Source organism: Hippocampus comes, unplaced genomic scaffold, assembly GCF_001891065.2.
Source record: "Hippocampus comes isolate QL1 unplaced genomic scaffold, H_comes_QL1_v1.1 scaffold122, whole genome shotgun sequence".
Taxonomy (NCBI): Eukaryota; Metazoa; Chordata; class Actinopteri; order Syngnathiformes; family Syngnathidae; genus Hippocampus; species Hippocampus comes.
Window position 1 is genome coordinate 863,479 of NW_017842059.1, and position 12,163 is coordinate 875,641.

General features: G+C 41.6%; 3 protein-coding genes across 5 annotated transcripts; 1 reads left to right on the forward strand and 2 right to left on the reverse strand.

The window, feature by feature from the left end:
- Positions 1-214: 214 nt before the first annotated feature.
- ech1 (enoyl CoA hydratase 1, peroxisomal) lies at positions 215-5,281 on the reverse strand. Of its 3 annotated transcripts, XM_019861329.1 has the most exons (11): positions 5,176-5,253; positions 4,995-5,035; positions 3,943-4,111; positions 3,554-3,642; positions 3,315-3,439; positions 3,020-3,068; positions 2,232-2,296; positions 1,401-1,471; positions 1,187-1,258; positions 914-1,064; positions 221-685 (listed from the first exon to the last, which is right to left on the reverse strand). In XM_019861329.1, the coding sequence occupies exons 2-11, from the start codon at positions 5,029-5,031 to the stop codon at positions 581-583; spliced, it is 933 nt and encodes a 310-aa protein (XP_019716888.1). In that variant the 5' UTR covers positions 5,032-5,035; positions 5,176-5,253; the 3' UTR covers positions 221-580. The 3 variants fall into 3 exon arrangements, with proteins under 3 accessions (XP_019716891.1, XP_019716888.1, XP_019716890.1); XM_019861332.1 differs by lacking the exons at positions 4,995-5,035; positions 5,176-5,253 and adding an exon at positions 4,456-4,557 and having other exon boundaries at positions 215-685; XM_019861331.1 differs by lacking the exon at positions 4,995-5,035 and having other exon boundaries at positions 5,176-5,281.
- Positions 5,282-5,620: 339 nt separating this feature from the next.
- On the forward strand, positions 5,621-8,454 carry sbds (SBDS ribosome maturation factor). The gene is made up of 5 exons (XM_019861333.1): positions 5,621-5,898; positions 6,097-6,226; positions 6,328-6,528; positions 7,216-7,380; positions 7,458-8,454. Exons 1-5 carry the CDS (start codon positions 5,771-5,773, stop codon positions 7,581-7,583), a joined length of 750 nt encoding a protein of 249 aa, XP_019716892.1. The 5' UTR covers positions 5,621-5,770; the 3' UTR covers positions 7,584-8,454.
- Positions 8,455-9,235: 781 nt separating this feature from the next.
- On the reverse strand, positions 9,236-11,962 carry LOC109510769 (claudin-4-like). The gene is made up of 2 exons (XM_019861328.1): positions 11,021-11,962; positions 9,236-9,702 (listed from the first exon to the last, which is right to left on the reverse strand). The coding sequence occupies exon 1, from the start codon at positions 11,791-11,793 to the stop codon at positions 11,083-11,085; it is 711 nt and encodes a 236-aa protein (XP_019716887.1). The 5' UTR covers positions 11,794-11,962; the 3' UTR covers positions 9,236-9,702; positions 11,021-11,082.
- Positions 11,963-12,163: the final 201 nt, after the last annotated feature.

Sequence of the window (12,163 nt, forward strand, 5' to 3'; positions counted from 1 at the left end):
ACACCAAGTGCGGTGATGGATTGAGAGATGGCTGTCTATATTCAGTCACAGCCATGAGCCACAAGATGGCAGCAAAACACTTAAATGCAGCAGCTGCTCAACTTCAACATCGTTCCTTGCCACCAAAGCAAAACTCGCGAGGCTTCATTCAGCCTGAACATTCTGTAAATCACAGATGTGCGATGAAGACATTTGGGAAGAGTTTTAAACTGTATGGTGCCTCCTTGAACTTTCAGCAGCATTTATTAGATTAATATAGACATTCAAATCAAGTACATGCATATTTTACAATGATAGCAAAAATAAAAAATTGACTTGATAGTCAAGCCAGGCCACTGAATTTGGCGGCTGTCAGAAGTGCACTTTCCAGCTTATTTATGCAACATTTACATACTATGATTTGAAAAAATGAACACCAGGTCACATGAATGAGTGCTCACACATTCACTTTTTTTTTTTTTTTTTTGGTTTAGATGAGCAGTGACGTTGGCTCTTTTGACACCCCTCAAGTCAGACCTCGGACCCCAGTTTGAGAACCGCTGGTCGAACGAGCTGGTTCAGTGGATGTTCTAATCTCTTTTCACAGTTTGGAGAACTCGATGCTCTTAACACTCTTCTTCTCCATGGAGGCCTGAGTGGATTTCATCACGTCTGCGGTCTGAAGCATGCTCATGTTCCACGTGGCCTGGAAACATGGGCGGATGCGATGTCAAGTCACAATTCAAGGGCACGCTTACCACACACACGCACACACAGCTCGTCAGCCATAGTGACAACATTTTACCAATGACACTTTTTTTTTTTTTTTTTAACATTTTATCCCCCAACAGCCCCCTTTTTTAAATTCTCATCTATAAATGAACTAGCACACCTGTCCATTTCAGAAGGCCCAACTGAGTGAAGTTTTCTTTACCATGTAGTCGAGTCCCTCAGCCACACTGTGGTCACGGGAGTAGATGAGGTTGACTTTGGTGCCCTGCACAGCCACGGGGCTGCGGGCGGCCATCTCCCCGGCCATCTCTAGCGCGCTCGCCATCATGGCCTCCTTGTCTGCAAACACTCGGCTGGATACCCAAAGAGAAAAACCCATTCCAGCTCCATTCATTACTATGGAAAGTTGCTTGAACATGTAGTCCATATGCATCTTAAGGGTACCATCACGTATTATTTACGGAAATCAGTTTACCTGACCAGTCCGCTGTTCAGGGCCTCGTCGGCGTACATCTTCCTTGCCGTCAGAGCCAAATCGTTCACCAGGCTGGAGAAAACACAACAAACGCATTGATATGAAATGTCATTAATTATAATGTTCTCCCGTTTGACTGTGGAATATTTTAGAAAGTATCCCCTGCCATGAACGGGGGTTCACCGCAATCATTTTGTGATTGTGAGTCCTTTACCTGCGGCTACCGATGACTTTCGGGAGCCTCTGCAGCGTTCCAACATCTGCCGCCAGCCCAATGTCCACTTCCTGCAACACAGTAACCAAGGCAACAACCTTAGGCATATATAGGGTATCGCCTTCAAAAATACTCAACCGTACACTTGAAGTATTGTTGTTGTGTTTAGACTCATGTTTTCTTCATGCTATTATATTTGCATGAATAAATAAATAATGTTATTAATGTAACTCATTGGAATATGGCAAGAAACACCAAAGTCCCGCCCCAAAATATAAGTAATGTCCAGTTTAGGGGTGAGCACGTTTTGTGGGACATCTTGTATTCAGGTTCATCTCAATATATTAGAATATGATAGAAGAGGTCAATTTTTGTTCAATTCAAAAAGTGAAACTCATTATACAGATTAATTAAACACCTCAGAATTTTTTTTTCAGAAGGCCATTGACTACCAAGTTTCTATATATTACAAGTAATTTTCTCTTTTATACAGCCGTAATACTCTGATTTTTATTTTATTTTTTTATGAACTGTAATCATTTTGTTGACATGTCGGGGGTGGGGTGGGGGGGGTTAAACTTCAAACACAGGCCACGTCCAAGCTGTGTGCGCAAACTTCTGCAATCATTAGCTCAACGTTTTAATTTTACCTTGCTCCTGAAAAGATTTGACAATTTTTCAGTTGAATTGTACAGATCACAATCGTGATTCCTGTACACATATGAGAGGATTCTTGTGTTGGATGTGTTCACCTTTCAGGGGCGTGGCCTAGTGAGGAATGGATGTTACATGAGGATGATAATCATGATCACTAATTTACACGGGACATACCTTGACTTGGAACCAGGCATCCTGGGTGCACAGGCGAATGTCACAGGCGGTGATCAGGTCCACACCTGAGAGAATATTTCAGTTTTTGAACGAGCAAATGATTACCTCCTTCAAGGTGCTTTTCTTCAAAAGATTGTTATGGTTGTTAACTTGGTGGAATTTTGTGTTCTAAGTGGGGTGTCTTTCTTGGGTCATCTTTTTTAAGGACAAGTCACCAAATTTAGTAACTCAAACAGAAGTCCAAACAGACATGTGACCGTCATGTGAGCTCTACGCACCAATATGACATCATAAAATCGAACGTGAGAAAAGATGATTGTGAAATAGGACCATTACAAATATACTATTTTTAAGTCTTCTCTGCTGGATGTCAAATCTAGATGTAGACAACCGTAACTTTCTGTCAAAAGCAGTTTTACTACGGTACTTTCACTTTAAAAAAATGGTGAGCCAGCCAGGAGGTTGGTGCAGTCTTACCACTGCCATATTATATCTACTGAAGGGTGAACAATTCTTCCCCTCAACAACATTTTAATTATTCAAATGCCGTTGATTTCTCTCGCATTCTCGAACTAGGACGCATATATATTGGGCATATCAACAGATGCTTCAAACAATGTTCATTTGGGGTGTATTATACAATTCATCAATTCGTCATTACTGTATATACGACACATGAATTTTGATGCCTCTGAGTTTATGTCCCCTCATTGGATACATGAAGTATTTATCTGTCTAGTTTCAACTAATTAGGTTTTCAAACTTCAAAGATCATGATGTCCTCCTACCTCCTCCCACACAGGCTCCATGGACCGCCACCACAACAGGCTTTGGACACTAGAGCAAGAAAATTTCACAGATCAGTAATTATCATCCATCTATCCATGATGTGATCCACTTATCCTCACGAGCTTATCCCAGCTGACTTTGGGCAGTTATGTGGGGAGGGGGGGGGGGGCACCCTGAACTGGTTGCCAGTCAATCACAGGGCACACATAGACACAAATAACAACCATTCACAATCACAATCGCACTAATAAGAAAAAGAATATTCTCATAATCATCATCATATGTGAGACAGACCCTCTCGATGACTGAGAAGGTGTTCTGGTATTTGGTGATGTTCTTTCTAAGGTTCCAAGAAATCCGGGCCGTGTCGTCGCCGTCGGGCTGCAGCAAGTCACCGGCCATGTCAATCAGGTCAATACCTGGACGAACGCACGCACGCACATAAACACATCGACAGAGGCACACAACTGAGAATTACATTTGTTCCTAAATCCACACAAATCTATGCAAGTTTGACACAAGACTTGTCGTACCTGCTGTGAAGACCTTCCCTGCAGCAGAGACCACCACCACTCTGCAATCGGGGTCACCTGAGATCTCGTTAAAACAATCCACCATCTCACTGAGGGAGGACACAATTATGGTCACAAAGACAATAATGCTCTGTTTTGATTGATACTGTTGGATATATACTCTCTCTCTCTCTGGATTGCTTATTGTAATATGGATTCATGTATTGGTTGTGTTTGTGAAAAAAATAACCGTAGAATACATCGCCTTCACAATATTGGGGGGCTTTCACAAATAATTTTTCTGACTAGTTCAGCTCTTGACACACTTATGAATTAGTTTCCTGATGTAATATTTGGGGCTCTACATAAATAATGTCATCTTTTAGAAAATGTTTTAATGTGATTCGTGCCTCCAGAAAGCTTTGTTCATGGCGTTGCGCTTGCTGGGACGGTGGAGCTCCACATGCGTGATCGTCTGTGCTGGGTGGCTGATGGCCAGGGTGGTGTAAGGGGCAGTCGGACCCCCGGACGACGACATGGCCCGAACAATTGTTTGGCTGCAGGGTCCGAATCCCCTGTCTATTAAGAAAAAGAAAGAAAAACAACTATACTTAGATAATGATACAATTATAATGCATTAATAGTGAAACAAAAATGACACCTAAACTAGTTTTAAAACAAACAGTTCTTAACGATTAAATACATGTACAAAGTTAAATTCAACTGAACTGCGCTATATGACAGTAAATGGGACTCGAACCTAGAACTTGTCATTACAATCCAAAATGTTATTTGCAAGAATATGTTCTATGTACATCCACTAGTCTAAGCACGGTACTTTTGCATGAGTGGAATAACAATCAAGCAGATTTATCCACCAGTCAAAGTGCCCACGGATTCGCATTGCGAACATCACTCTTCACCTGTTTTCTGGGTTTGGTCGCGCGGCGTTCGCAATGCGAGTCAGCAGGGCACGGTGGTGCATTAAATGTCAGTCTCCTTGGGTGGCTGAAAACGAGTGGCGTATTCTGCTTAATTCTTACTCTACAAATGCAATATTAATCAGAATGCCGTGTTTACACTAGCGGGGACACAGAAAATATTCTTGCAAAGAACATGTTTTTTGTTTTTTTTTTTAACTCAGTAAGCAAATAGTCCAAATGTTTTTTATATGTATCATGGGCGTGCTTAAATTAATAACATTTGCTTCTGCCTTTTCAGTTACACCTGTGCATATTTTTATTTCATTTTATTTGCTTTGACTACTATTCTCAACGACAAAATTCACTGTGGGATACATTGAAGGCACACAGGGACTGATAACTACAACAGACTCGGTATCAAAGTCAACTTAGACACAAATAAAACTAACAAAACTAGCCAATCAAAACACAACAATGGTTAGTTGTGGACTCAAGACGTGACGTTTAATAACGCAACAGAGCATTGGTGACTGACTTACATGTTGTAAGAGCAGATCGGGCAAAGAGTGACAACATCGCCCTTGAGACGACGAAAGCAGGATGGAGAGAAAAACAAACTAGAACCTCGACATACACGATTTTAGAGGAAGCGACGTTTTGCAGATCGACGGAAAAGTGAAATTACGTGAGCTGTGGATAGATTTTAAACAGGCGCCTCACCGAAACTCTTTCAGGTCCTTCGAGGCAGGCAGCGTCTTTACTCTTCTTCTCTTTTGTTTTGCCGGTACTGGCGTTTTGGCACACTAGCGCCCTCTATATTCAAATTGACTGGAAGTTTCTTTTACCTTTCACCTACTTTGTTGTTTAATTTAATCCTAATCCAGTCGTATCATAAATTTTACTCTAAGAAAATATGTTACAAAATAATGTTTTTTTCAATTTAAATACGGCATTTTCCACGTGTGTGTAAAGAAAAAACGTCATCACACACGGAAATTTTGTTCGCAGTTACTGTTTCTTGACGGTCTCAACGTCAACAGCGACTGGATTTTTACTTTTCATCTACTTTGTTGTTGGCTGTTATCAAAAACAATTCATATCTTTTTCCACTAAGAAAATATTTAGTTGCTTTTTGGTTTATTTGATTTTTTTTACTGCATCTAAATTGTTTAAGGTCATTTGAAGCGGAACTGTTGTTTGCCATTCTTGGTTCTTAACGAACTGTAGTTATAGTAACACGAAAAGGTGCATCGCAAAGGCCAGCTTTTTGACAACATATTTTCATTCTCAACAAAACTAGTAGATAGACGTGAAAATGTCTATTTTCACACCGACTAACCAAATCCGACTGACGAATGTGGCGGTGGTGCGGATGAAGAAAGCAGGCAAGCGATTTGAAATCGCTTGTTATAAGAATAAAGTTCTCAGCTGGCGCTCCGGAGCGTAAGTAAAGCGTCAAATGTTGATATTGAACAGTCCTGCATATATATTGCCTCTCCCTTTGTCAATGTTGTTGTCTTAATACATTTTCGTGTATATCCTAAATGTTGTTCATTCTCAACCTTTATTGAGCCAAGTAACAATTCCAAATGAGCTGTATGTCAAACAGAAAGCTGTCACTGGTTTGTTTTTTGTCCGCAGAGAGAAAGATTTGGATGAAGTTTTGCAGACAAATTCTGTTTTCGTCAATGTCTCCAAAGGCCAGGTGGCCAAAAAGGACGACTTGTGCAAAGCTTTTGGCACAGATGACCTGACCGAAATCTGCAAACAGGTCCAGTAACAATCTCCAGTGTAATATATACATTTGCACTCGAAAATAAGGCTTCAATGCACATCATTCTGACCGCTTTCCTTTGTGTTGCGTACGGACAGATCCTAGCCAAAGGGGAGCTCCAGGTATCTGACAAAGAGCGGCAGAGTCAGCTGGAATCCATGTTCAGAGACATTGCCACCATCGTTGCCGACAAGTGCGTCAACCCTGACACCAAGAGGCCATACACGGTCAGCCTGATCGAGCGCGGCATGAAGGACATCCACTACTCAGTCAAGGCCAACAAGAGCACCAAGCAGCAGGTGAAGACATCATGGGCGGTGCCTTTGTGGCATGGGATGCCCCATACTCACTCAGGAAACAAAAACTATCATCACCCATATAAAATTAGAGAATTACGAGAATGAAGCCACAATTATAATCGCAAAGTTTCAATGTGAGGTGACAGAGACGTTCGATGAGAAAAAAAATGCACTTTGGTTGTCAATCAGTTTTACAAGAATAAAGTTGTAAGGAGAATAAAATTTGAATTATAAATACATAAATAATTCTCAATTTTATCAAAGAGTCATAATATTACAAGAAGAAAATGCACAATTTTACAGAAATAAAGTTCCCACTATATAAAAAATAACATTGAAACATCACAACAATGGAATTTGCAAATACATAATTTAACAAAATTCAAGCTGAATTCCGGTTAAACGGTTGCATTATAATGGGGAATAAAGTGCTAAAATTAGGAGAAATACATTTTGAGATACTTCACAATTTTACGAGTCGAGTTTATTGAGAGTCGTAATATAACAAGAAAAAAACTCATAATGAATAAACGAACCATTTTGTGAATGTTTTTAATTTTACACTTTAACATTACAATAACTTTTTATAAGAGCATCGTCAGAGTTTTCCAAAAAAAAGAGCGGAATCTAACAAGCCTGAAGTTAAATTTGACGGCGGGTGCATAATAAACAGTCGTTGTCGAACAGGCTCTGGAGGTGATCCGGCAGCTGAAGGAAACAATGCAGATCCAGCGGGCTCACATGAGGCTGCGGCTTCTGCTGCCGGGCAAAGAGGCCAAGCGGCTGAAGGAGAAGCTCAAACCGCTCCTGCAGGTCGTCGAGAGCGAAGACTTTGAGGAGAACCTGGAAATTGTAAGATGGCCGTCGCACGCCACCCCCACCTTCTTATCTAAGGGCAATGTGAACTTTTGTCTTTTTTTTTTTTTAAGATGTGTCTGGTGGATCCCGGCTGCTACAGAGAGCTCGGCGAGCTGATCCGCTGCGAGACCAAAGGCCGAGGCTCGGTGGAGGTCATCAATCTGAAGGACGTTGAGGAGGGTGATGAGAAGCTGTAGGGAATATCTTCCATCATTTTAAAAAGAAGCTCAGCACTAATTCAGTTTCAATAAACACTCATCTTCTCGTTATGTTTCCCCTCTATGCTATTCGCATACTCTTTGGGAATCCTTGCTTGGCAGCACTTTTTCTTTTATTTATTTGTTTTACGGGCACATGTAAAATGCAAATGCCTATTTCACAATGTCACTTTCTTTTCGAGCAAGAACAAGTGAAAAGCCGTTTCTCGCAATGTCCACAGGTTAAGAATCGGAAATTCTTCATTGGCCAAGTCTGTTAAAACAAAGAAGACTATTTAACAAATTATACACTCAGCACAAAAACACAATTGTACAAATATTCTTCAGATAAGATGAGACCAAGTCAATTTTACAAGAATTAAGTTGTGATGTTTGGAAAGAAGTCATACATTCTATGAGGAAAAAAAGGACAACGATAAAGTGATATGTGAATTTTTCGTGAGAAATACCGGTAAACTTGAAATGTGACAAAAAGGTCATTTTAAGATGATAAAGAGGTCATTTTAAGAGGAAAAATATTACAAGAAAACGTATTAACTAATACTAATGCATGAGGAGTCTGCTCTGATGCAAAGACATCTTTCATAACAGCACTCTTTTTTTTTACTCAAGTTCAAGCCAAAAGTTAACGTAGTTTCTCACAATGCCCACAATGAATGACATCACAACCTCTTTCATACAGTCTTTAGAATCAAATAACATTCTGTTTGGTGATGTTTTTTGCTTCATGTAAGAGATACTGGTATGGTCTCCAGGGGGTCAACAAACGAAATAATGGAGGGGAAATGGAGTTGAATGTTCAATAATGAATGTAAACTTGAGAGAAAAATAAATGTATACCCAAATTACAGTCACTAAGTCTGCTCTAACACACACTGAAACAATAGCGGGTTGTTTTTTCTAACCCATTTGCTGGGTAGCTGTGGATTTTGAGCAGATTGGGTTACTTTTACCCAAGGGTTAATTATGTTGACCCAGCACATTGGACTGAAGAGCTGAAGCAACATGCGAGTGAATCGTTGTGGTGACACCTGATATGCTTCTTAAAAAACATTGGTAGTCAAATTAGTATTTTTAACCACGGCGACACAGATAACGTGATAACCCATCTCTTGCTAGCTTTAACTCGACAGTGTGCATAGTTTTCACCCCCTCAAATCCTCAACCCACGGTAGTCAAATTAGTATTTTTAACCACGGCTACACAGATAACGTGATAACCCGTCTTTTGCTAGCTTTAACTCGACTGTGCATAGTTTTCACCCCCTCAAATCCTCAACCCAATGCGCTGGGTATAAATAACTCAGAATTGGCTTGATCCTTTATTTGGACTCAGCACTGGATTAGCTGGTTCACCCAATTTGGGTTCATTTTGACCTAGTAGTTTTAAGAGTGACACCTTACTGTCTTTGTACTATTCATACATTCTCTATCCTGTACACGTTCCAGTAATATGGCACATAGAATGCTCTCTGCAGTGTTTATGCAATCAACGATGACGCAAATTATTGACTTAAATTGTAATTTCATACAGTATAGTACCCTAGTGGGTTGCATGTTTGCTTCACAGTTCGTGGTTTGAATCTTGGCTCCGGGTTTGTATCTTCTCCACATGCTTGCCTGGATTTTCTCTTTGTATTTCAGTACTTCAGCCAACATTCCCAAATCATCATGTTATACTCTGAAGGCAGGCGGGTCAAAAATAACCCAATTATGGCTCAAAAAGGGACCAACTGCTATTTGGGTCAATTCAACCCAATTATTATTTTTTTGCTCAAAACAGCCCCCCCAAATAATTTTTTGTTTAAAAATAATGGTTGAATTGACTCATGTCGCAGTTGGTCCCTTTTTGACACAAATAATGGCTTATTTTTTACCCAACTTTTTTTGGAGGACTGGTTCATTAGTTTGAAATTTTTGTTATGGAACAAAAAAAATTGGGATGGAGTACAGCTCACTTGCCTCCCTGACAGTATAGGAAAAGGGCAGATGGGCGCGAGTTATATGTGTTTTGGTGGGTGGGCACCACGGTGCGCTTGTAGTTGGACCGCTGCCTCATCGTCGACATGGTCTGCGGTCGAATCTCAGCTCAGGCCCTCCTGCATGGGTTGCAAAAACACGCATGTTAGGTTCACTTATGACTCAGCGTAAAACTAAGTGTGGACGCTTGTTGCTATGTAGATTTTAAATTGAATTTGAATTTCTCTTTCTTCACTGAGAAAAAAGTTCGTATATCCAAAAATTCTGTGAACAAAACAAAAAAATCAAACTCGGATGGCAAAGGTAACCAATTTACCAATTAGGCGAGTGTTTTGGTTTTTTTTTTCCCCCCTCACAGTGATGCTATATGATACTTTTTCATGACTGGACTTAACGGATTTTTCAAGATGCAAGTTGTTGATTACCCCAAAATTAAAAAAAAAAGAATTGTTTTCTTTGTTCTTGGAAAAAGGCTTCAAGTTGTTTCCTGCCACTCTCTGTTGAAGATAACGGTCAAATGGAACAGAAAACTAAGAATTACACATTGATAGTTTAGAACAAGGGTGTCAAACATACAGCCCGCGGGCCAGAACCGGCCCCCAAGGAGGTTCGATCCGGCCCGCGGGATCATTTAAAAGTGGAAAAAAAAATACATTAAAGACACAGAATGGATATTTTAAATAAAAAACCAAGTTGTGGATTATCCGCTAGGGGGCGCACTGTTTTGATCACAGTAGAAGACAACATTGTTTTGATCAGGGAAGAAAACAGCAGTCTCAGTCTATCACCGAGATAGTCCCAACGCAGCAAATGATATGAAAGCGCCAATCAATGCTTCTTGAGACCAAAACAAAGGAAAGAGATGATATTTTGGTGATTTATAGCACAGTATGATATAATGTTAATGGTTTGGCCCACTTGACATCTACCGAGTCCGTATGTGGCCCACAATGTGAAATGAGTTTGACACCCCTGGTTTAGAACAACAGTCTGTTTAGCTTAATGCTAACATGCAATGCTAAACACCATTGGTGAAAAATCGAATCTATGTCACAGTGTTTTAATCTTTTAAGCAACGGACATTTGAGCACAAACGGTAAACCAACATGTCGACGAATAATAAGATCATACAGCGAATGACTACTATGACTGCATCTTACTGAGATGACATTCTATTCAATTATGTTATTACATGTGTTTAGGAAGTACAATATTAAAAAGTGCTATTTCTCTTATCATATAAAACATGTAACAAACATTTTTCTTGAATTTTGTTGTGTGCCTGGAACGGATTGATGACATTTCCAGTCATTCTAATGGGGAAAGATAATCTGAAATTTTCACCTATTGCCGGTGGGACTAAAAACTAAATAAACACAGTTTACTGTACGTGCACGGTGATTGGCCATTGAGTGATAAAGCTCAAAATCAGCTCACCCGTGACAAATGACGTCCAGCTCTGTCAAAAACGAATGGTTGGGTACCCCACAACCTCCGCATCAGATGGGCACGGACCCACGTTGGTACTGGCTGTGGGTGAAGGTGGCCCTGTTGATCCTGTTGAGCGGGTGCGTCGCCTCCTCCGGATGTCGCGGCCTCGAACCCTCCACGGCCTGGACCGGTCCCTCGGAGGCGGTGGGACACAACGTGGTGAGAAGGGTACCCCCAGTTATCGTCAGCGCAAAGGCGACCCATCCCAAATACAACGCCGGTCCCCAGTCCCTCCTCAGGTGCAGGGCTCCCTCCAACCGATGGCTGGTGTGGTGGCAGGTCCAAGCGATAGGAATCAGAATAAGGATCCCTGATAAAATGTACGTGGCCCCGGAGAACACTTTAACCTGCCCCCGCTTGGGGAACCACCCAGCTCCGGCCGCACCCACCACGGTGGCAAAAGCACCTGCGCCCACCGCGGCCATGATGAGGGCCCTCCATGTTCGGAAACTCCCGGAGAGGGACATGAGCGACCGGTAGAATGAGCAGTGCAGCTGCCCTTCGTGGGCCAGGTCCCAGTGATCCCATTCCAGCCACACCCCATCCCAGTAGGCCGGTAGCGTGGCCGTAGAATTGTCCAAAGTGCCACTGACCGTCCAAAAGGCCATGCAGCGAGTCAAGATGGCGCAGAGCCACCCAGAGAGGGCCAGACCCAGGCCCGCCAGCTCCAGATGCCGGCGCATGTCGACTCGCGAACCCTCGCGGACGGGGTGGGGCATCCCAACCGCTGTCACGTCGTGTTTGTCATGGGGAAACCGGTCGAACGGCGTTAGAGAGCAGAGGAAGGCGTAGCCCGAGAGGAATTCTCTGTTTGTTCTGACATCGTACCAAAACAATCCGACTCTCCCAGCCTGAGCTGTCAGCAGGCAGAACAAAAGCTCTTCTGTGGGCTTTTCTACTCTCTGACAAGAACCCAATTTAAAGGAAACGTATTTATTTATTTTTTTTGCATGAGAGCAGTGCATGAAAAAAGTCTCCACACCCCGTGTTCAAATACTTTTGTGATGTAAAAAAATAATACCAAGATACTTCACATCAAAATGTTTTCTAAAGTAGGAGTTGATTCCTCGGCATTTACAAATTAAATTC